At 33.1% G+C, this 24817-nt stretch overlaps 2 protein-coding genes across 2 annotated transcripts; both read left to right on the top strand.

Annotated features, from left to right (window-relative positions):
* Positions 1-7681: 7681 nt before the first annotated feature.
* LOC100028699 (olfactory receptor 14I1-like) lies at positions 7682-8632 on the top strand. Its single transcript, XM_001378631.3, has one exon. It carries the CDS (start codon positions 7682-7684, stop codon positions 8630-8632), a length of 951 nt encoding a protein of 316 aa, XP_001378668.3.
* Positions 8633-23555: 14923 nt separating this feature from the next.
* LOC130455201 (olfactory receptor 14I1-like) lies at positions 23556-24560 on the top strand. The gene has a single exon (XM_056803735.1). The coding sequence runs from the start codon at positions 23556-23558 to the stop codon at positions 24558-24560; it is 1005 nt and encodes a 334-aa protein (XP_056659713.1).
* The last annotated feature ends 257 nt before the right edge of the window (positions 24561-24817 follow it).

Genomic DNA, 24817 nt, shown 5'->3' with positions numbered 1-24817 from the left:
CAGATCCTTAGTCCCTATAAATAGGTAAGGGAAAATATATATCCTTTCCCATATCTATATATCATTTATATACATATATACATATACATATGGTTGAATGTATATTATATATATATATATATATATACACATATGTGTGTGTGTGAGAAAATGGGGAATTTATACAAATGTATTTCATCCCATTTTATGACTGGCCATTTTGCTTAATTGATTGGTATGAGTTCGGTCTCCTTATTTTGATCTATACCAGAGATAGAACACTTTGGAAATTTGCTGTGTTACAGTATAACAATGAAAACCTCAATCTGATTCTTCTTTAACAGTAGATGCATAGATACAGGGAAATAATTTAATCTCTTTGAGCCTCCAACAAAAGTTCATAAAATATGTAGTCTCTAACTGGTTAACCTGGGGGTTTTGATTATAAGTATCAGTTTTAATTGTTTTTTTAAAATTATTTTTGCTGTTTCTATTTTTCTATTTTTTATTATTTTTATTTTTCTGTTCCTATTTCTATTTTTATTTATATTCTTTCTATTTCTGTTATTATTCTATTTTTCTATTATTATTACTATTCTAACATATTTAGACAGATATCACTTTTGTATCAGCTAACTGCCAATGTACAATATTGTTACTAAGTGAAATTGGGCAAAGGCAGGTGGTTAAATTTCTCAAAGTATTTGCACTGCAAGTTTGAAACTTATAGTTCCAGATGATATTATTGCAGAAATGGTTTTAGAAAGAATAAGGAGAGCTCACGAATAGTTCTAATGCTCACACTTCATGTCTTTTTAGCTCCATGTTCTCATTTAACAAAATGGGATAAAATCTCACAGGGTTATGATAAATATCAGATAAAATGAATTCTACTGAAGAAAGCATTTTGAAAAGATCAAATTATTAAAAACATATACTTGATCATTAAGATAACTATTGCTGCTTTATTATTGTTAACATTAATACTATCATCAATGTTTTTATTTTAGAAGTAGCATACAAGTGATTGGAAAGATGGCTTAAAGGAAGAATGTCTTGGGTTTAAATCCAAGTTTTTTACACAATGTATATTTGAGGCAATGAGCAAGAGACATAGCTTCTCAGGACTGCAGGTAACTAAGAATGCAATTCAGTTACAATAAAGTTGTAGAGTTTCTGTCCCAGAGGAGTTTTTGGTCTTCTGATAACTTCCTTTTCTGTTAACATTTTGTGGAAGTTCAATCATTTCCATCTTGTCTGAAGCATCACAACACAGTTTGTCATTCTCTTGGCAAAAAAAACAACAACAACTGAATTCATTTGCCATTTCTTTCTCTAGTTCATTTTCCAGATGAGGAACTGAGACAAAGAGGCAAAGCTATTTACTTAGGGTCATACAGCAAGAAGTGTATGAGACCATATTAGTCTCTTGATTTCATGCCTGGCAATCTAACTACTAACTTATTATCAATTAATCAATGAACTTATTTGAAATATCACTGTGCAAAGCCTTCAGATAGATAAAAAAAGAAAGAGTCTTTGTTATCTAATATATAAATTATCAGCATAATAAAATTATTACTGTTACTATTATTTTAAGGAAGAATATATATATGTATATATATGTATATATATATGACAGGAGGAAACATTTTTGATGGTACAAACTGCAAATGTATGTGATGGATTGTGTTATTTAAAGGAAAGAATATATTAAATATTGATCTACTAAATTAACAAATGCAGGATTAATGAACAAAGATATGAAAAAGGAAGGTTATATATTCACTTGAAAGAGATTTTTATGGTGTCCTTAGAGATGAAACACCTTTTAGAGATGGTTAAGTACTATTTGTAAGACTCTCATAGATAACAAAGGTAATTTCAAATCAATTTTTTAAAAATACGAAAATAACTTTAAAATATTGTTACTACAATTAATAAAACACTGATCTTCTTTCTTGTTCATGATATTATCCCTCATTCCAGTTATACCCAAGAGAAATATGTGAAGATTCATAGAAACTAATTGTGACCATATCTTACTGCAAACCAAGAAGACAAATTATTAAATTTAGAATCTGGATATATGAGGTTAGAAGCTGTTTGTTAAATACTAACTTATGCTACACTAAAGAACTGATATATTTCTGTATGTGGCCTCAAGGTTAGGTAATGGACCAAATGACAGCTAATGTCCCTAGAAATAATGAGTATGATCTTGTGATTCCATTTGAAAGTCATATCTTAATAGTGAGAAATCTCATTCATCCTGGTCCTCCATGATTCTTTGATGAAAACTTTTTGAATGGATCCAATTTTAAAGATCTTTAACTAGACATCAGGGTTTCCATTTTGGCATTTTAGTAAATAAAAATGGTTATGTGCATGAAATGCACAAAGTATCAAGATTCCTTCCCACCTATTGACTTTAAAAAGAACTTAGGACTCCTTGCTGATATTATACACTTCTCCCAGCTATTAAATGTCATGCCAAAAACATATCCTTCCAAACAAAATACAAGTTTATAAGTCATAAAACTTAAGACAGAAGGTACTTCAGAAATCATCTGGTTTATTTTTCTTATCTTATAGAGGAAGAACGTGAATCTCATGGAGACTAAATGAGTTGACCAAAGTCACACATTAAAGAAGCATCAAAGATTATAATTGAATATATGCCATATTATACTGCTTCAGGACTTGTTAAACTTGATCTAAACTAACCTCATACTTGATCATAAACTTGATCATAAACTTGATTTTTTTTCTGTTTCTATGTGTTTATCTATGTTTAGGCAAGAGTAAGTAAATTTATGGGGATCCAGGTAACAGAGTAAGGTAGATATTGTAAATAATAAAATCAGATGCAGTTGCTTGGAAATTGATTGGGAATTTTATTTCACAAGTAGAAAAAATGTTCAGAAAAATTGGACTGAGAATCTGTGACCTTGTGTGGAGTTTTTAGGATGGATGCCCTCTGGATATGTGGGTATACCATGATGAGTTGGGGTTTAGAGAATGGTGAAAAAGATAAGATTTTATAGCAAAATTATGTTTTGGAGAGATCCACTCCCAAACTATTCTTGATTCCCACTTGCTGATGCGAAAAAGACTTCATACTTGATCAGTTGTGCAAGATGAAAAAATAGATAAATATAAAAAGGTATAAAAACAATTCTGATTAGATCCATACAAGCTGAGACTTATCTTCCCAAGTGACTCAAACATAACAATTCAAATGCATTTGTTGAATTATTTGAGTTAAAAAAACCAAATTGACCATTGGCAAATATTTTTCATATTTTGTGCAACACAGTTTGATACATTTTGGGAAAAGTGAAGAATATATTTTGTCTTCTTTGAAAGGTAAGTAGACATCTGTTTAAAAGCAATATTCTAATTTGACTATTTTTATAGTAGTTTACTAATATAACAACTAATCATTGGAATCATTCTCTTACCAAAAAAACAATGTATATAGAGATCACAGGAATCATGGAGGTTGGGATGAGTTGGTTCCCTACAGATTAGCTAGTATTTTCCTCTAGTTTGGCATGTGCTGGGATCTTATAAGGGAAAAGGTAAGAAGTGGAATGAACTAAATGGAAGATTTGGAAAGAAGGCAAAATAGTCAGATACTGAAACAATTGGATTTTATGCCAAAATATTCAGAGGCTAAGTTCTATACTCTTTGCACTGTTTCTTGTAAGACATTTATGCTAACAGCAAGGGAAAGTCTTTTTAAGGAAAGAAAAATGGCATCACAAGCACTAGAGAAAATACAACTGCCATATAAAAGGGGAAAAAAAAACCAATTAGGGAACTGTTGTAAAAAGTGGTAAATCTACTATATAGAAATATTCAGTACCTGCTAGGAACCAGGCAATATGCTAAGATATCCAAAGAGACAATTGTCAACTTTATCAGAAATGAGATATCTGTTACCATGTCTTGTAGTAGCTACTTGCTCATTATGACTGCTTTATGAGAATTAGAAGAAGCAAATAGGTAGATGAGCAAAGATTTGATCACTGACTGATTAGCAAATCAAAGAGATTGAAATATTTCAAGAACAACAAATCTGGTATTTGTCTGGAAAGACTTTAGGAATGGAAATACCAAAGAGAAAGAATAGGGTACCTACTTCTATAAGAGAGGAAATCTCTAAAGTATTTTCCTTTTATATTTTATGATTGAGATGCTATTTCTGAGACTGTATCATCATCAATTATAAACAAACCTCTTGTCTGCTTGTAGGTGTTTTTCAACCCTGATTAAATATTTATCCAGGTAATATCCTTTAGGGGCTCATGCTCAACTCACATCAGTTTTGGCAATTTGGGGCCAAAACAATGTGATGGTAAGACAGTTCACATCTCAAAGAGTAACCCTGTGGATGGTTATTGTCAACCTCAACATTAATAAAAACTACCAGAGCATTAATTAAGAATGGGACTTTTAATCATTGTAAGGGAAACAATGATCACAGATGCTATGTGAGGACAACTGCTCTGGGATGACTCTATTAAAAGAATGACTAATGGTAGTGTGAATTCCTACTGAATTACAGAACTCAAGGAACTTATATAATTTTTTTTTGTGGAGAAAAAGAGATGAATATTATGTGAGTTTACAAAACTTTGTAACTAAAGAATACACACAGCTATAGCACTTAAAAAAGATGAATTAACACCAGAATGAGGGTGATTGAGATATGATTATATATTCTCAAAGGTTCATTGGAATTTCTTCGAGTAAGTTCACAAGAAAGAAGTAAACCTAATTCATAATCCTTGTTCATCCTGACTAATGACTAGATTGTTTAGGAATGTATTTTGGCATCTTCAGATTTTATTGTCCTCTTTCAATTTCAGTCTTCCAATTTCTGGAAGTAGGCAAGACAGATTAAGAATCAGTTTCATCAACTGATTCTTTTCTTTCAACCTCTTTTGATGTTAGAAATAGGATTAACTAAAATAATGAGTTAATACCATCTTCTTTTTTAATTATACATTTTATTTTTTAGATTATATATCAATGCAATTTTTAAATATTTATTTTGTGACATTTTTCAATCCATGCTCTCTCTCTCTCCCTTTCTCCTACTCCCTTATTAAAAAAATAGATTATATGATATAGGGCGCACATATATTATGATATAATACATATTTCAATTCTCATCCTGTGGTGAAGGAAGAAATATATTGCTTATACAAAGAAAAATCCATGGAAGAAATAACTAATGGAATGTTTCAATTTGCATTAGGACTCTATTCTATGGCAGTGGATATACTTCTTTTGATCAGGAGTCTCTTGGAGTTGTCTCAGATCCCTGTTTTGTTGATAATAGTTAAGTTATTAAAATTGATCACAAAACATTACTTTTTTACTTTATTCTACTTTCTCTTGGTTCTACTCACTTCACTTTGCATCTATAGATCTCTTTCCAAGGTTTTTTTTTTTCTGTGAACATGTATGTCACTTCTTATAGCACAATACTATTACATTACAAGTGTGTGCCACAATTTGTTCAGTTATTCCCCAATTGATGGCTCTACTTTCAGTTTTCAATTATTTGCCATCTCAAAAAGGTGATAGAAATATTTTTTTCATCATACAGGTAGGTACTTTCCCCACATTTATAATCTCTTTGGTTCAGATCTAGTAGTGGTATTGTTGAGTCAAGGAGTATGTCACAGTTTTATGGTTTTTGGGGCATTGTTCCAGATTGCTCTCTAGAATGGTTGTATTGGTTGTCAGTTCTACCAGCAGTATATTAGAATCCTGATTTTTCCACATTTGCAGGATTTAGCATTTTTCTTTTTTTTTCATGTTAAACATTCTGATGGGTGTGAGACAGTACTTTATCTTCTGAATACTAACTCACAAGCACTCCTCAGTTGTATTTCCCCTCATCAATCAAAGAATGGACTCAATTCTTTATCAATAGATTTTTTTCCTCAAATATCATAGTAGGAATCATAGTTGTCAAGCTTTTATCCCAATACAAAAGTTCTACTCCCCCACAGACAGAGTCAATATTTGGGTGAAAAAGAAGGGATGGGGTAACTCGCCTGGGTTTTCATCAAGTGAAATATTTTGTAGGATGCATGGGCCAGGTAAGCTTGTCTTTTCTTGGGTTCAATGTTTCAGCTTAATGTGCCTATTCACTCTTTGACTAGTTTCAGTAGTTCACTTGGTGATTGTACTCACTCCATAGGTTTGTTTAAATTGTAGTCTTTTCACCGTTCAACAATTGGCTTAATAGTATTCTCTTCACCTGGACTATTACTACAGGAAGAAAATGAAAAAAAAATCCTCTCATATTCTATAGTCACTTATAGTCCATTAGTCCATTTCTTCAGAAAGCCACTCCAGATTTTCCTAGGGAGACCAATTTTAATTTAGTCAATTCTACTTCCCATACCCCTTTTGGAATTTATGTAGATGAACAGCCAAAGAAAAAGTTATAATATATTCTATCCTCTGAATAAAGTTCATCATACAAAGTATCTTTATATATGGTTGAGTAATGTTAGCTTCCAAGAGCTTCAAAGTTGAGGATTTTCTTTTTATGTATAGGTTATGTCCATTTTACATTTTAATTTCCTAGACTTTTGATTTCTGCCAATCTTAGGATTTTGTTGTAGTCAGGTTAGAGTGAATTCTTATATTTCCATGAATAGCTAACTCAGATCTCTTAAAGAATAAAGGTATTGGAGATAGGAACCAAAAGATAAGAGATGGATTAATGGCTATCCACTTTCTTTACTACTTGTGCACTGATCTGTCTTTAATATCCTGAAAAATATATATTTTAATAAAAAAGTAACTCCTTTATATTTGACTTAGCATTTTAAAAACACTATTTGAATCAGTTGTGTAATGTGAGCACTTACCATTATCTTGAGTTTATGGAATGAAGAATGAAAATTCTTATAGGAAAAAAGGAATTCATTCAAAATTCTGAGAAAAATTTTAAGTCCAATGCTCTTAACACTAAAATTGCTTTCTCTCCATTATCCTATAATGCCACTGAAAAATTTGGAAATAGAGACTATGGTCACATAAATAATTTAATTCAACTTAAACATATTTCTTAAGTAATTACTAAATACAAGCCAGTATAAATGTCTTGGGAAAATGCAAATTTAAGTAGTTTCCTATTATACTTAAGTATGATTTCTTCCAAAGAATCCCATTGATGAGTTAACTCAGACTCCAGATCTGTGATTTGCTGTGATTTGCTCTGAATCATTTTCTGAACTCAAATTTTCAAAGCCTCTGAGAACTCCATTGAGCTAAAAACACATTCCCTTTATGAAGTAAGCTACTCAATACTTCTTTTATATCTTTGGGAAAAATATATTGTCAAAACTGAGCTGGCTAATTGTTATGCACTGGTACTGATATACATCTGTTATTTTCTTATGCATTTGGACACATATTTATATATCTTTAAAAGCTTTCTAGAGTAAACAGGTATCTGCTCTAGGACAAGGTGTCCATGTTTAGCATTGTCAGTTCTACTACCAACATGGCATTAATTCAGATCTTTAAATTTGGCTGACATGGATACTGTGAATGAATAGTTCCTTAACTTTCTCTGTATTTAGGTGTTTTAATTTTCTCTCTTCTTTTAGAACCTTGTATCCACCACTGATGTTATTTCAAGATGAATTATGGGACACAAGTAAACATGGGTAATTTCACTATCATCATGGAATTCCTCCTTATGGAGTATTCCAGCATCCAGGAGTTGCAGGTCTTACATGCTATATTATTCCTATTGATTTATATGGCAACCCTGATGGGTAATTTTCTCACTATTGCTGCCATTGTCACTGATCCACACCTTCACTCTCCAATGTACTTTTTTCTGTGCAACTTATCATTGTTGGATATTGGCTGTATCTCAGTCACTCTTCCCAAATTCATTGTGAATTCCCTGACAGACAATCAAATAATTTCTTTACTTGGTTGTGCTTTTCAGATATTTTTCTTTATTTTATTTGCAACAACAGAGGTTGCTTTGCTTGTTGCCATGTCCTATGATCGCTTTGTGGCAATCTGTCAACCCCTGTACTATGGAGTAATCATGACACCAACCCGATGTGTTTTGGTGGTAACCAGTTCATGGCTCACTGGGTGTGTCTATTCAGCTATACATACAGGGAACATGTTCCGCTTACCTTTCTCAGGATCAAATGTGATCCAACAGTTTTTTTGTGATATCCCTCATGTTTTGAAGGTCTCATCCTCTGAGGTTCGTGATACTGAGTATGTGCTCCTTGCCATTAGTTCAACTTTAGTGTTATTCTGCTTTGGTTTTTTAATTATATCCTATACTTATATTTTCTCTACTGTACTTAAAATGCCCTCTGTGGAAGGACGCTATAAAGCTTTGTCTACCTGTTCCCCTCAGTTGATTATCTTCCTATTATTTGTTCTTGTTGGTGTGGTCACAGTCCTAGGTCCCTTATCAGACACATCACCAATTCAGAATCTTTTGATTTCGATGATCTATACAATTTTGCCTCCATTCATGAACCCCATAATCTATAGTCTGAGAAACACAAAAATCAAAATTGCAATCTGTAGGATAATCAAAACAGTAATTTTCCCCCAAGAAGGAAGTATTAAGATTTGAGAACATTAATGTGTAAATGAATGTATGATTATAGTGTTCTACATACACCAAAACAAAATAGGAATTTTAAAAGTAAAGTAATAGTGGATGTTTTGTCTACTCAATTGGGAAATCAATATATCAAGCTTAAGCAATAAATTATTTTACTCAATGAAGAAATCATCCACCTAAAGTATTAGATAGATATATGAGAAAACCTGAGGCCTGTATTTAATAATCAACTCGGTACAGATCAACTACAAATGCTTACAGTTGGCAGAGAAATGGGAAGAAAATGCATTAGTCTCATGGATAAAACAGTTATTTCTATATACCACTATAGTTGTAGAAGTAGTCTCCATAAAACTGAAATATTGGCTTCTCTTCTCCATGTCATTAAGCCTATTATCTTTTGTATCTGGAATGAATGACTTTCTGTGGTGTTGAAAAACTGTTTAGATTCCAAAATTCAACTGTTACCTTCTTCATAAAGATTTCCTTAAACTGTCAGTGAACAATATTCTTTCCTGAATCCTTTGCCAATTCTTTCTTTTCTACCTTTTTCTTGTTGTTTGGGGTGAGCTTTGGGGTGAGATGAAGTGTGTAATTCTGAGAATAACATTTGGACTGTACCCCAATATCCTTAAGGGTAAAGAGGTCCAATTTAAAATACAACTTAGTTGCCCTTCTCTTCTTAGTAATAGTAATATCCCCAAAATGAAATACCCTTGTAACTCTAGTAATAAGAAGAGTTAGATCTCTTGGGAAGGGGAAAATGGTGATTCCTTTGAATAAGGGGAAGATATATCCTCTTCCAAAGTGCTTAGAAATAAACTCTTGTAGTTTCAAAATCTGCTACCCTCTCCCCTTTCCCCTCCTCTCATAGATCCTCTGGGCTCTTCACCTCTGAATGTCCCCCTCTTCCGTCTTCCTGAGAAACTCATAACCCAAGTTCTTCTTGAGTAAAGAATAACTCCCTCCCTCCTTTGTCTGACTGACTGACATGGTATAAATGGTCCTAGATTGAAGTATTTTGTAGAAAAAAATATTGTAACACTGAACTTTCACTGTTCCTAAATTGTTAATTTGAAGGATGTTCCCAGGAAGCCAGCATATGAAGCAGGGTGATTATGAAATATTTTTAATAATGTGATATTCTCTGTATTGACTTTTCCTTATGAATTGGAATCAGTTCTCTCTTTATGTGGGCACTTGTTTCTCTGAGAAGCCTCTGGGCTTTTGCTCTTTCCCTACCCCTACCTCTCATCCCTCTTCCTCCATAACCTGCTCTGTACTTATTTAGAGTACAGATCTCCTAGATTTTCACTCCACACATTGTGGAGAAGGAAGTTGGGATTTTTCAGAGGATTCCTAATAATTTAATTTACCACTGGGTCAGGTGATAATTTTAGAGAATGAGAGGGTAAATTGCAAAGAAAATGAGGTCTTAAGGCCTTAAATAAAATGGACATTTGGGTCTAAACTTTTAAGTCACTATGAAATAAAAAGTTCTTTCATCAAGTTTGATGGAATAACAGAACATCCAACCATCATCCCTTGGTGGTCTTTAAAAAAAAAGAGAAACCGATGACTAATAAATTCTGTAGACAATCCTGAGAGATCTGAGTTCTGACATTTGAAAAAGGATCCAGCAATAAAAGAAAATTCCATTTGAGGAATGAAGGGTTTTGTGAATTTCATTAATATCTACTCTCTGCTCTCTCAACTTTTAATGGTATTGTATCTGACAAAAATCTGCCAAATTTAGAAAACAAAAAGATATATCTGGGTGAGAATTGGTCCAGTGAATTGGTACAAAGGATAGATCAGATATGTTATATATTCTATAAATGAGGAAAATATGAGCTTTTGTTGTTGGGAGTTTCTTTGAAAAAAAAGACAGGACTGGAAACCCTTAGATGAGTGACCTTATCAGTAGAGAGTTTGTACCTAGGAGGAATAGCTTCATCATTCCCAATGAATATGAGAGACAAGAGGGCCCTCATTTATGAAATAATTGAGTTGACTAGGACCAAAGATGTTCCCAAATAACCACCCCACTCTGAGTTTATTCTGGTTCTTCTCATTTCCCTCCCTGATTTTATGCACAGTTATTGAAAAGTATATTGCAATCTTCAGTGATAATTTGTTGCTTTTGTTCTTTTGATGATATCCCACTAAATGCATTTGTTTTGAACTAATTGTGTCTATTGTTTGATTATTCAAAAGAAGCTTAACTATGTCTGTTCACAATTCATGATTTTAAAAGTTTGAACCCAAAGGATGCCTTGATCTTAATAGACTTGTTCCTTTGAGACACCAACCCATGGGTGACAATTCTGGAAATAGCAAAAAAAATCATTAAGCTTGCATGTAAGTTTGTTGTCCTTAAGAAAAGTAGTAAGGTATTATTATAATTTTCAATAGAATAACTGCTAATTTGCCTCATTATCTTTTAAATTTTGTAACTCTTTCCTTGTTATTTATCCTGGCCAGAATTTCAAAGTTTACTCTGGGCCTCAATCCCCAGATTATAATAATCCCCATTATTCACCAATGAAACTTTGCATGCCATGAGAACTAGAAAGTCAAATTAACCATATCTAAACCTTGTATCTTCCACAATACTCAAGAGAACAGTAGAATATTTAGGCCAAGCCTAATAATTATTTGCTATATTTGAACAGATAACAGCCAAAATGGGGATAATTATTTTTAGGGTTATTACTTTTATTTTTCTTCTTGTGCACCACCACCCACCTTTCCTAACTCTTTCAATTACTCTTTCTGTCTCTTTATCTCTCTATCCTTCTTTTCTCTAATTGGTCCCTTTCTCTCCAAGAGATCAAATTCTATTCAAATATTTCTAGGTTAAGTAAACTAGGTCCCCAAATAAGGGAAAAGAAATACTGAAAACCTACTTAAGTCAACTTATATTTCCTAGCCAATGATTTCTAGAAAAATCTAAGCTTCATAAGCTATTTGACATTGCCTACATTTCTCTATCTGTTGAATTCTGACCTATTTGAAAGATTAATGGCTGGCCTGATAAGCCATGATAAACTCAGACACTTTTCAAAGTATGCAAGGGGCACTTCTGGGGTAGGGTAGAGGGTAGAGACAAGATAGAGGAGTAACTAGAATAGAAGTGCCATTTTTCCATGAAAATCCTCTCTGACCAAGACTAAAATATCACCACCAAACAAATACAGGAGTGAAAGAACTAACAAGGAGACAGAGTGAAACAGCCTTCAAAAAAAAAAAAAGAAAATCCCAAAATGTAGACAGAGACAATCCCTGGGACTGAGGAAAGGGGAGCAAAGCTATCAGGAGGCATAACAATGAGTGAAGAGCAAGCCAAGAGCAAACCCCAACCCCTGGCCTCACCACATCCCACATCTGCTCTCATGGGTTCAGAACATTAGCCCTAAGTCAGACATAAGATCCTGCCAGGGCAAATAGTAGTACAAGCCAACTCACATCCTTTGAAATTTCAAACTTATGGAGAAGTCCAGAGTCACAGTGCAGGGCAATCTGGGCTGAAGGGGCCAATCCATGCAAGCCCAGAGTGAATCCAGGAATCCCAGACATGAGATGAGGACATAACCCACTATTCGGGGTGAGGACTCAGTTCTCAGACAGAGGCTCCTTGGGATATTTTTGCCAAAAACTAAGGGTGGAGCTCCAGGACAGGGCAATCAAGGGTGTGCCTGATTGAATCAAAAACACCTTGAGACCCAAAACTTGAGCATAAGTCTGGGGCTAGAATTTGATCCACCCCTGATCTAATAAAGCTCAGACTGAGATCAACAGCTTACACACAACCCTGAGGAAAGTCTTTAAGGTAACAGAATCTCACAGGTCAATTGAATCAGCATAGGGAGGGGACTCTCAGAGTTCTCAGCCCCCAGACCATCTGATAAGCTGGTAACAACCCAGAAAATGAGCCAAAAATAGCATCAAGGAAGGACCAAAGTTTAAGAGAGTACCCCCAACTTTCCAGAAAATATAGCTTACCTATAATTAGATAGGAAAAATGAGCAGACAACCAAAAAATGCACCTAATTCTAAAGAATTTTATGGAGACAAAGATCAAGGTGCAGACACAGAACTCAAACAAAGTCCAAAGGAAAAATATGGATTAGACACAGAGTCTGGGAAAACTCAAATAGACTTCAAAAATCAATTAAGTGAGGTAGAGGAAAAGTGGGTAAGAGAAATTAAAATGATAGAAGAAGAAATGAGCCAATTGAAAAAAGAGAACAAAAACTGACAGAGGAAAACTAGGTCTTTAAAATCAGAATTAACCATCTAGAAACTAATGATTTCATGAGAAATCAAGAAACAATAAAACAGAATCAAAGGAATTTAAAAAAAACAGTGAAAAAATAAAATATCTTATTGAAAATACAAACCTAGAAATTAGATCTAGGAGAGGCAATCTAAGAATTATTAGAGTTCCCAAAAGCCATGATGAAGAAAAAACCTTGGATTTCATGTTACAAGAAATGAAAGATAAGTGCCCAGAGATCCTTGGGAAAAAATGAAATTCAAATTGAAAGCATTCACAGATCACCTCCAGAAAGAAATCCTCAAATGACAACTTCCAGGAATATAATAGCTACATTCAAGAGCCACCCAGCCAAGGAAAAAATATTCCAAACAGCCAGAAATAAAGCATTCAAATAAAATGGAAATAAAATCAGGTTCACTCAGGACCTGGTGGCTTCTATGTTAAGGGACTGCAATATGATATTTAGGAAGGCAAAAGATTTTGTTTTACAATATAGAGTCACCTATTCAGCAAAACTGAGCATATCCTTTCAGAGGAAAATAATGATCATTCAATAAGATAGAAGATTTCCAAGCATTCCTGAGGAATAAGCCAGATCTTAACAAAAAAATATCTGAAGGCCAAATATGAGATACAAGAAAAGCCTGGATAGGTAAATTGAAAAGAGGAAATTTAAAGGACTCATTAAGGTAAAAAATGTTTCTATGTCTACATAGAAAGAGCATTTCTGTAATTCTCAAAGATTATGCTCAATAGTAGAGAAAATAAAAGGAATTTATTCAGAAAGAGGGTGGAAAAGTAATCTTATTATTATAATGTGATATATATGATGATATATGATATGAGGTATGTGTAAATGCGATGATACAGAACAATATGTATATATATGATATGTATGCATTTGAATGACATGTAAAAAATCAATCAAGGGATTAAAGAGAGGCTTGCACTGAGAGAAAAGGGAAGGGAGAGATAGAATGTGGTAAATTATATAATATAAAGAGGCAAGAAAAATAAATACAGAAATGGGAGAATATGGGTGCTGACAGACAATGCCAGAACTTTACTCTCATTGTAAATGGTTAGAGAGGGAAAATATTTTACTCTTAGGAAACTTTTCCTTCACTTTTTTTAATGGGTACTCTCAATATTCTTGTTTTCACAGAAAAAAAATGTTCTAATTTATTCTATGTCTATTAAATAATTCCTGATAATTTAATTGATATGTAATTGAATAAATTAATTTTGGCACAATTTTCATTTTTGTTATATTTACTTCATCTACCCATAAAATTGTTATTTTTTCCATTTTTATGTCTTTATTCATGTGAAAAGTATCTCTTAATTATGTCCATGTAGTTCCCAAGTTTGTACTGGTAAGAAGACTCACAAGTGTTTTATATAGTTCGCAATATTTTAAACACAATTTCTTTTACTATTTCTCTTGGGTTTTGTTCATAATATGGAGAATTCTTATTAATTTATATGGGTTTATTTTATATCTTTAAACTTGTGTAAAGCGATATGTTGTTTCAACCATTAGTTTTTTTTTCTCTAGCATGCTCTAAGTATATTATCATGCCATCTGCAAAGAGTAATAGTTTTTTTCTTTGTAGCTTATTCTAATTTCTTCAATTATAGTGGAAAATACCCAGATCTCCCCCTTTAGGGAGCCCCCTTATACTCTAAGAACTAGCTTTATCAGGCTGACTTGACACTGCTACAAACACAATGCTATAGCAGCATTTAGGAGTGTAATTTCCCTGCTTGACTGAACTGCAAACCTCTTGATTTCAGTACTTGCCTATATTCTGATGCCTGTAGTTGCCCTTTAATTTTGTGTTTATAACCCATAGAAATCCCTGATTATGTATATATCATGTAGCCAATGGAAACCCTCCATGATTGTGCATACAATATCCAGAGCTCCTTGCCTCAGGGACCAGACCTGAGGAGCTAACCCATCTGGATCCATGCATAATAAATTTCCTTCCTTCCTTACTCTGGAGTGACAACATAGTTTCCTCCTGCCTGGCTAAACTGAAAATCCCACATCACAGTTTTATCCCCCTGTCTTAGTGCTACAACTAGCAGTGGTAGTTTACTATTGAATTACTGTGGAGATAATGATGATACTTGTTTCATCTTTAATTTTATTAATTTCATTCAAGAATATTTAGGAGTATTTGTCTACAGTTTTATTCTTTGTTTTTGCTCTCCCAGGTTTAGGTATCCAGACCATAAATACTAGAGAAGGAATTTAGTAAGATTCTTTAATTTTTTCCATCATATGGGTCAGTGATGGCAGAACCTTTTAGAAGACCTCCCAGATCTTACCTCCCTGACCAAGTGCCATACCTACCACCTCAGAGACCACATGCCCTACCTTTCATCCCCACTGAATTCCAGGCATGGCCTGATGCCCCATTGCCCTATACAGGGGAGGGAGAAAATGCTCCTATTGGACTGTTAGGCAGAGGAATGTCCTCAGAGAGTATAGAAAGGGGTAAGAGAGTAGCCTCAGGTCTCTGGTACCCTTTAGTTCAGCCACCTGTGAACTGTCCACCTTACCCTACTGGCCAGAGGGGAGGGTGTTCTGAAAAAATATCATCAGGCACAGTGGAGAGGGGGAAATGAGAAGTTCCACTAGAATCCCTCTGTATTTCTTTTAATAAACTCCAGGGGTGGGGGTTGTGGCCATGTTTCCTCAGAATGCTCTCTGCAGGCCATCTTTAACACTGTGCCATAGGTTTATAATCAATGATATAGGACATAAAGCATTAGAATTAGTAGTTCTTTAAATATTTAGTAGAAATTGCATTCAAATCCATCAGGTTTTGGAGAATTTTTCCTAGGGATTTTTTACAATATATATTGAATTTATTTTATTTTTTTTTCATTCTTTCAGATTATATGTATATATAATTTTTAATGTTCACTTTCTAACATTTAAAATTTCTTCATCCCACCCAACTATCCATGCAGGAACCTTATTATTATTGGCTTTTTAAAATTTCTTTATTGAAGATAATTATTTAAATATTTTAATTTTTATTCCTTCTCAGAAATTGATTTTACTAAAAATTCATATATTTCTCTTAATTTTTCAATTTCATTGCCATATAATTGTCAACATATATCCTAATAACTCTTGAATGCCATCTTTAGTGGTGATATATTTACCCCTTTCTTTTTTGATGCTGAGTGTTTGGTTTTCTTTTTTTCCCTAAATTAAAATAAAAACAATGATTTATCTATTTTGTTAGGTTTTTCACAAAACTGGATCTTAGTTTTGTTCATTAGTTCGATATTTTAAAAAATTGTTTTCTTAATCTCTCTTTGGGTTTTATATTTCCATTATAGTGTTTAATTGAGGATTTTTTTATTTTTCTATTTTTTACTTGAATATCTAATTCATTTGCTTCTTCTTTCTCATTTTTACTTATGTAATCATTTAGGTGGTATATATTTTCTCCTAAGTACTGCTTTGTTTTTATCTCATATGTTTTGCTATGTTGTTTCATTGTCATTCTTATCCTCTATGAAATAATCTTTTCACAGACTTGTTCTAACATCCACTCACACAGACATGTTCTTTCATTCACTCATTTTTCTAGGATCAGATCATCTAATTTCCAATTATGTTTTACTCTATGTCTCAAGGAGTCTGCATTATATGTAGTTTTATTATATTTTTTCCAAAAAGAATATTGCTTTTCTGAATTTGTTTTGAGGTATTTATGCCTAATACTTAATCAAATTTGGTGAAAGTCTATGTATAGCTGATAGTCACCATTCTATTCACATTGAATTTCCTCCAGAAGTCTCTATTATGCCACTTGTGATTTTTAGATTTACTCTACCCTGCTTAGTCTAACAAAACAGGAATGTCTATATACCTACTTAAGGATTAAGTATTGAGAATGATGGCCTATAACAGATATATGCTAGCAATTGACAAATCAGAAACAACTGGTAGACCCCTGGGCTGTCCTAAGTCAAGCTTATGCTACCATTGGTACATGTGAGATGCAGGAAAGTGATGTAAAAATGGTCTATATATTTCACATCACTTCCTCTCTAGGCCTTTTTGCGCTGAGAGGTGGCTGGCAGCAGTGTGCTGAGAATCTTGGCATCTTGGCATGAGTGCAGCTATTGTCTGGGTTTGGCGGTGTCCTTGATACACTACTGGGGGAAGCCTAGTAACCTAGTTCAGGTGAGGCATCTTCTCTGAGTTCTCTCAGAGTTTAGGCTGATTCCTTTCTCCCTTACCTTCCAAAATACTATCCTCTTAGGAAGAATCTAATCTTCTGAAAATACCTCGTGGTAGAGGTCTTTGAACTCTCCCTCAGGCTAGGCAGAAGAAACCCTATACTCCTTTACCTCTCTCTCTTCTTCTTAATTCCTTCCCTCTATATTAATTAAACCACAATAAAATTTCCAAACCAACTTTTGTATTTTATTTGGGATATTCCCTGGTGACCAATTAAATTTAGATAAAGTCATAATCATAATATTTCCCCTTACACACTTTTCTAAAATTCTACTCATTTTCTTAAATTCTTTCTTATTTATTTTATGGTTAGACTTAGTTAGATTTGAAAGAAAAAATTAAGCTACCTTAATAATATAGTTTTGCAACATATTTCAAGGATGTTTCTTATAAATATTATATTCAAATCTGGTCTCTAATCCATTCTTCTATTAGTTTCACTTTTATGTGTGAGTTCATCTCATTTATATTTATAGTCATGATGTCTATGTAGTTCCCTCCATCCTATTTTTTTCTGTTTATCACTTTCCTCTTTTTTAATTTTGTTGTCTTTGCTAAAAAGCTTATTTTGCTGACCACCATGCCGTTAATCCACACTTCCTCTATCATCTCATGTTTTTGTCTTATCTTCTACCCTTATGAAATCATTGTTGCCTAAGGTAGGTTTCTAGATTCAAATGATTTTGTAGGTATAGTTCTCAGGTAACAAAATGAATGCTATACCAAATGGAGACTATAAGTTGATGAATGTGGAAAAATGCTTTGTTATTCAGTCAATACTTGAGCTCTAAGTATGTTTGTCATCCACTAAATGTAAAATTACACTGACATTGACCTTTACTTATGGGCATTACAATATTTAGCCACATTTATAACATATTTGGTCAGCCAACATGACAAAGTTAAGGGTCAAAAAAAACGTTCTGAGGAAGCCATATGACATATTATGCTATGGTGATGGAGGTGATATGAGACACAAGGAAATAAGTTTATGACACATATTTGAAAGATAGAAATTGGAATTTTTGTTTAAACTATATGCTTTGTTAAAATAGAAGTCAGACAATAGAATCTAATTCATGCACACCCCTTTTATGGCCAAAATAAAAATATTTTAGTCTTTTAGTAATTTAGTAATTTGAGCACCTATCACTCTATTTAATATTTATTTAAATACATAATATATTTATTTAAATACATAATATATACAGTTATATACACTTCAAATATATATGTAGACTACATATAAGATACCTATGCATAAACATATGCATGTATATGTACATATAGTTATAAATAAATATATATGACTATTTCTATACATAATATATACATATGACCCTGTTTTCTTTCTGAAGAAATGCTAGAACTCTAGTATCACCTTTGAAAAAAGATAGACATTGGCATAGGACATCAAGTTTGACATACCCAATTCAAAAACACTGTAGTCTATGAGCAAAACACAATTTCAATAATTGAGAAGAACATGAGATATGTGCTTTTAGAGAAATCTTCATGTTGGCACTTTGTACAAATACTTGTGGGAGATCTAACTCATAAGGGTCTGATCAGGCACAGCTGGACACATTATACACTGACTCCAACAGAGTAATACCATTTTACTCCTTCCTCTTTGAGTAATAATAACACCTACATATAGAAAGGGATGCGCAATCACAATGAACACGTGTGTTTTTATACTATACTTTTTTAACACAAAATAGAACAAATTCTCCAGTTGAAAATGCACTTAAGAAAAGCCAAGTACAAAAGTAACATTTTATATAAGGTCAAAAATCATATATAGCTTCTCCATAGAATATTCATGAATTATACATAACATGTAATTTTCCTATGGTGATTTTTATAAATAATGTGTACCTTATCTAATTATACTCAAGGGAAAGGTCAGACCATCTCTGACTAATAAGGGAAGACAACTCTGGCTTCTCTGGAGACTTCAGGAAGTGGTTCCCCTGAAGGTCAATTGACAATATATATTCTCCTCATGTAAAAATCATCACCATTTTATCAAATCCAATAGCTTCACATGATTCAGTTTCTGCTCCCCTCTCTTAAACTCCAAATGAGAACAAAATTGATATATTGGAAAAGTCATACTCTTTGGATCCTGTGTAATCCCTACAAATAGGTAAAGGAAAATAGCTGCATCAATTCTCATGTCCATATATCATGGATACCCACATATATTCTTATATATATATGAATGCATTTTCATACATGTATATATCTGTAGCTCTGTGTGTGTGAAATGGGGGACTAAATTATTCACATGTATTTTTTCCTATTTAATGACTGGTCAGTTTGCTTATTTGATTGGTGTGAGTTCAGTATCCTGATTTTGATCTCTACCAGAGTTGATGTACTTCAGAGTTTCATTGCATTATGGTTTAACAATGAAAACCACAATCTGATTCTTCATCAACAGTAGATGCATGGTTACAGGGAAATAATTAAAACTGTCTGAGCCTCAGGTTCTTTCCCATAAAATGAGGATAAAACCTATAGTCTTTCACTGGTTTCCTTGGACGACTTGATTATGATAAGTATCAGTTTAAATTGTTGGGTTATTATTTTGTTGTTATTGTTTCTATTATTCTTACTATTCTATCACACTTAAGCAGATATCACCTTTGCATCAGGTAACTGTCAATTTACAATATTGTCCCCAAGTGAAACTGAGCAAGGCAAGGTAGTTAAATTTCTCAAAGTATTTGTTCTGCAAGTTTGAAACTCATAGTTCAAGATAATATTACTGCACAGATGATTTTAGAAAGATTGAGATCTCAGTAATAGTTCTAATGCTCACACCTCATGACTTTTTACCACCATGTTCTCATTTAACAAAATGGGATAAAATCTCACAAGATTATGATAAACCTCAGATTAAATTTTGAAGAGATCAATTATTAAGAACATATACTTTATCATTATAATAACTATTGCTGCTTTATTATTGTTAACATTAATGCTACCATCAATGATTTTATTTGAGAAGCAGCATACAAGTAATTAGAAAGATGACTTGAAAGAAGAAAGTCTTGGGGTTAATTCCAAGGATTTTACACAACCTATATTTGAGGCAATGAGCAAGTCACATAACTTCTCAGGACTGCAGATAACTAAGAATGAAATTCATTTGCAATAAAGTTGTAGAGTTTCCTTCCCAGAGGAATTTTTGGTCTTCTGATAACTTCCTTTTTTGTTAACATTTTGTAGTAGATCAATCATTTCCATCTTGTCTGAAGCATCACGACCCCTTTTGGGGTTCTCTTGGAAAAATGCTGGATTCATTTGCCATTTTTTCTCTAATTCATTTTGCAGATGAAGAACTGATAAAAAGAGGCAAAGTGATTTACTCAGGTTCATATAGCAAGAAGTATATGAGACCCCATTTGAACTCAGGAAGATTATTCTTCCTGACTTCATGCCTGGTAATCTAACCACTAACTTATTATCAATTAATCAATGAACATATTTGAAATATCACTGTGCAAAGCCTTGGGATAGATAAGATAAACAAATATAGTCTTTATCTAAAATAAATTATCCACATAAAAATTATTATTGTTACTACTATTTTAGGGAAGAATATATATATATATATATATATATATATAAGATAATGAAATTATCTTATGTTTTGAGTATAAAATAAGGTATATATATAAATGGAAATTATAAAAACAATTTTACCATTTTAATTCCTTAGAATTTTTTCCCTTGGCCTTAAAGTATATATCCCTTGTGATCCAGAATTACACATTCTGATAAGCTTAGCAAAATAATTAAAAAAAACTCAAAATGATTTATATAAGACAGGAGGAAAATTTCTTGATGGTACAAACTGCAAATATGTGTGATGCATTCTATTCTATAAAGTAAAGTGTACATAAAATATTGATCAATTAAATTAACAAATAATAGGTATTCATTAATTTATTAAATAAAATTAAAAGAAATAAATAAAAAATAATAATTAATGAACAAAGATATGAAAAAGGTTTTACATTCACTTGAAACAATGTTTTTGATGACCATAGATATGAATCACCTTTTAGAGAAGGTTAAAATTCCATGTGGAATACTGTCCTGTGTACCAGACTAATGTATTAGACTTTAAAAACACTTTTTTATTGAAAATGATGAAAATAATTTTAAAATAGTGTTACTATAATCCAAACTGTCATTGGAATAATAGAGCTTCTGTTCCAATACAAGGGTCCTACTCTCCCACAAATAGATCATTTGGGTAAAAAAAGGTGGTTTGGTAACTGGCCTGGGTTTTGGTGAGATGCACTATTTCTCAAGGATGCCTGGTCCAGGTGAGCTTGTCTTTCTTTGGGTTAAGTATTTCAGCTAAATGTATCAATTCACTGTCTGGTTTGAGCAGGTCACTTGGTGACTGTACTTCCTCCATAGGTTTGCCTACTATTAGACAACTCTAGCTTTTTAATGGGTAACTTTAGTCTTCTTACCCTTCGACAACTGGCTCTAATAGCATTCTCTTTATTGGGGGTACTACTTCAGGAAGATGGAAGTAAATAATCTTTCCTCTCCTATTCTATAATTGCTTTTTTCTAGAGTCCATTTCTTCAGAAAACCACTCCAGAGGGCAGTTGTGTAGCTCACTGGATTGAGAGTCAGACCTAGAGATGGGAGGTCCTAGGTTCAAATCTGGCCTCAGACACTTCTCAGCTGTGTGATGCTGGGCAAGTCACTTAACCCCCCATTTCCTAGTCATTACCATTCTTCTGCCTTGGAAGCAAAACGCAGTATTGATTCCAAGATAGAAGCTAAGGGTTTAAAAAAAATGAAAGCCCCTCCAGATTTCCCCAGCGAGGTCAATTTTAATTCAGTTAATTTCATTTTCCATACGACTTTTGAAATTTATGTAGTTGAATAGCCAGGAGCATAAGTATGGATGTATTCTAATATCTAAAAGCAAGTTCATTGTATATTGTTCATTGTATAGAAACCCTTTACATATAATTAAGCTATTTAAGCTTCCTACAAATTCAAGAAATGACTATGTCTTTTCATCTAAAATCTCACCAGTTTACATTTTAATGTTTTAGTCTTTTCATTTCTGCCAAGTTTAGGATGGTGTTGCAGTGGAGTTAGGGAGATCATAATATTTGTATGAATGACTAACTCAGAAAAGTACTGGAAGGGGAAAGGAACCAAGAGACTAAAGTTTAATTTCTAACTCCCCACTTTCTCTGCTAATTGTACATTGATCTGTCTTTCATCTTCTCAAAAATATATTTTAAGAAATGTAACTAATTCATATTTTACCTTAGAGTTTTCAAAACACTTTGTTGTAACAGTCATGTATTGTGAGTAACCACCGCTATTGTCTTGAGTTTATAAATGAAGAATATGAATTCTGAGAGAATGACTGATTTACTCAAAAGTCTAAACATGTCTGGGAAAAATTTAAATCCAATTCAGCTAACAGAAAGTTTTCTTTCTTTCCATTACCCTACAATACCATACTTATAAAATTTTCAAATAGCTGCTAAGGCCATGTCCATCTCTTAAACCAACTTAAAAATTTTATTAGTCACATACTAAAATATGATGCATTGGGGCAGCTATGTGGCTCACTGGATTGAGAGCCAGCCCAGAGATGGAAGGTCCTGGTTTTAAATATGACCTCAGACACTTCCTAGCTGTGTGACCCTGGGCATATCTTTTAACTCCCACTGCCTAGCCCTTATTACTCCTTTGCCTTAGAACCAATACCCAGGATTGATTCTAAAATTAATTTTAAAATGGAAGGTAAGTGTTATATATATATATATATATATATATATATATATATATATAATCATAAATATATTGGGGAAAATCAGATTTAACTAATTTCTCTATACTGGTAAAATTTGATTTGTATGTTAGTGTCTCTTTGATTATATGATTCAGTCTTTAGATGTATGATGGGGTTTGTTTTTCACCATTTTCTGAATTCAAAAGTTCAAAACTCTTCATGAGCTAAGTTATTAAGTCTTTTCTATTTTTCTATGGAAAATATATATTGAAAAACTAAAGCTAGCTAATAGTTATGTATTGGGAAAAATATATCATCTATTCTCTCATACACTTGCATGTATCTTTATAGATATTTAAAAGCTTTTGAGAGCAAACAGGTCTCTGCTCTGGGACCATTATGCCCATGTTTCCCAGTGCCAGTTCTGCTTCCAATTATGCATTAATTAGGATCTTTAAATATGATCTGATTGTCATTGTGGCATGATTAGTGGGAATGAATTTCATGAGCTATTTCTATATAATTAGATGTTTTTATTTTCTCTCTTTTAGAATCTGATATCCTCTACTCATGTTGTATCAAGATGAATTATAGTACACTAGCAGTCATGGGTAATTTCTCTGTCATCATGGAATTCTTCCTCATGGAATATTCCAGCAACAGGGAGCTACAAGTCTTACATGCTGTGCTATTCCTGCTGATTTATATAGCAGCTTTGATGGGTAATTTTCTCACTATCACTGCCATTGTCACTGACCCACACCTTCACTCTCCAATGTATTTTTTTCTGAGTAACTTATCCTTGTTGGATATCAGCTACATCTCGGTCACTCTTCCCAAATTCATTGTGAATTCTCTGACACATAGTCAAACCATTTCTTTGCTTGGCTGTGCTCTTCAGATATTTTTCTTTAGCTTCCTTGCATCAACAGAGGTTGCTTTGCTTGTAGCCATGTCCTATGATCGCTTTGTTGCAATATGTCAGCCTCTACACTATGGGGTGATCATGACACCAGCCCGATGCATTTGGGTGGCAACCAGTTCATGGCTCAGTGGGTTTTTCTATTCAGCTATACATACAGGGAACATGTTCCGCTTACCTTTCTCAGGATCCAATGTGATCCATCAGTTTTTTTGTGATATCCCTCATGTCTTGAAGGTTTCATGCTCTGAGGTTCGTAATACTGAGTATGTTCTCCTTGCTACTAGTTCAACTATAGTATTATTCTGCTTTGGTTTTTTAATTATATCCTATACTTACATCTTCTCTACTGTACTTAAAATGCCCTCTGTGGAAGGACGCTACAAAGCTTTGTCTACCTGTTCCCCTCAGTTGATTATCTTCTTCTTCTTTGTCCTTTCTGGCATGGTCACAGTTCTAGGTCCCCTCTCAGATACATCCCCAATCCAGAATCTTCTGATTTCTATGACTTATACAATATTGCCTCCATTCATGAACCCCATAATCTATAGTCTGAGAAACACAAAAATCAAGACTGCACTGTGCAGGATTATTAAAATAGTGTTTGTCCCCAGAAGGAAGTGTCATGTTTTGAGAATTTTAAAATGTAAGATAATCCATGATTAGAGTGTTGATATATAACATACCATAATAAGTTACTTAAAAGTGAAATAATAGTTTATGTTTTGTCTAAATGACAAGCAAAACAATATATCAAGCCTGAGCAATATTTTTACTGAAAGGAAGAAAAAATCCAGGAAACATATTAGTTAGATATATTATAAGAGATATCCTTGTCTATATTTAATAATTCAATTGTTCATGAACCTACTAGAAATGGTTATATTTATCAGAGAAGTAAAAAGGAAACGGTAATGGCATAA

This window comes from Monodelphis domestica, chromosome 6, assembly GCF_027887165.1.
Source record: "Monodelphis domestica isolate mMonDom1 chromosome 6, mMonDom1.pri, whole genome shotgun sequence".
NCBI classification, from domain to species: Eukaryota; Metazoa; Chordata; class Mammalia; order Didelphimorphia; family Didelphidae; genus Monodelphis; species Monodelphis domestica.
Note: the sequence above shows the minus strand (reverse complement) of the source record. Positions and strands in the feature narration are given on the sequence as shown.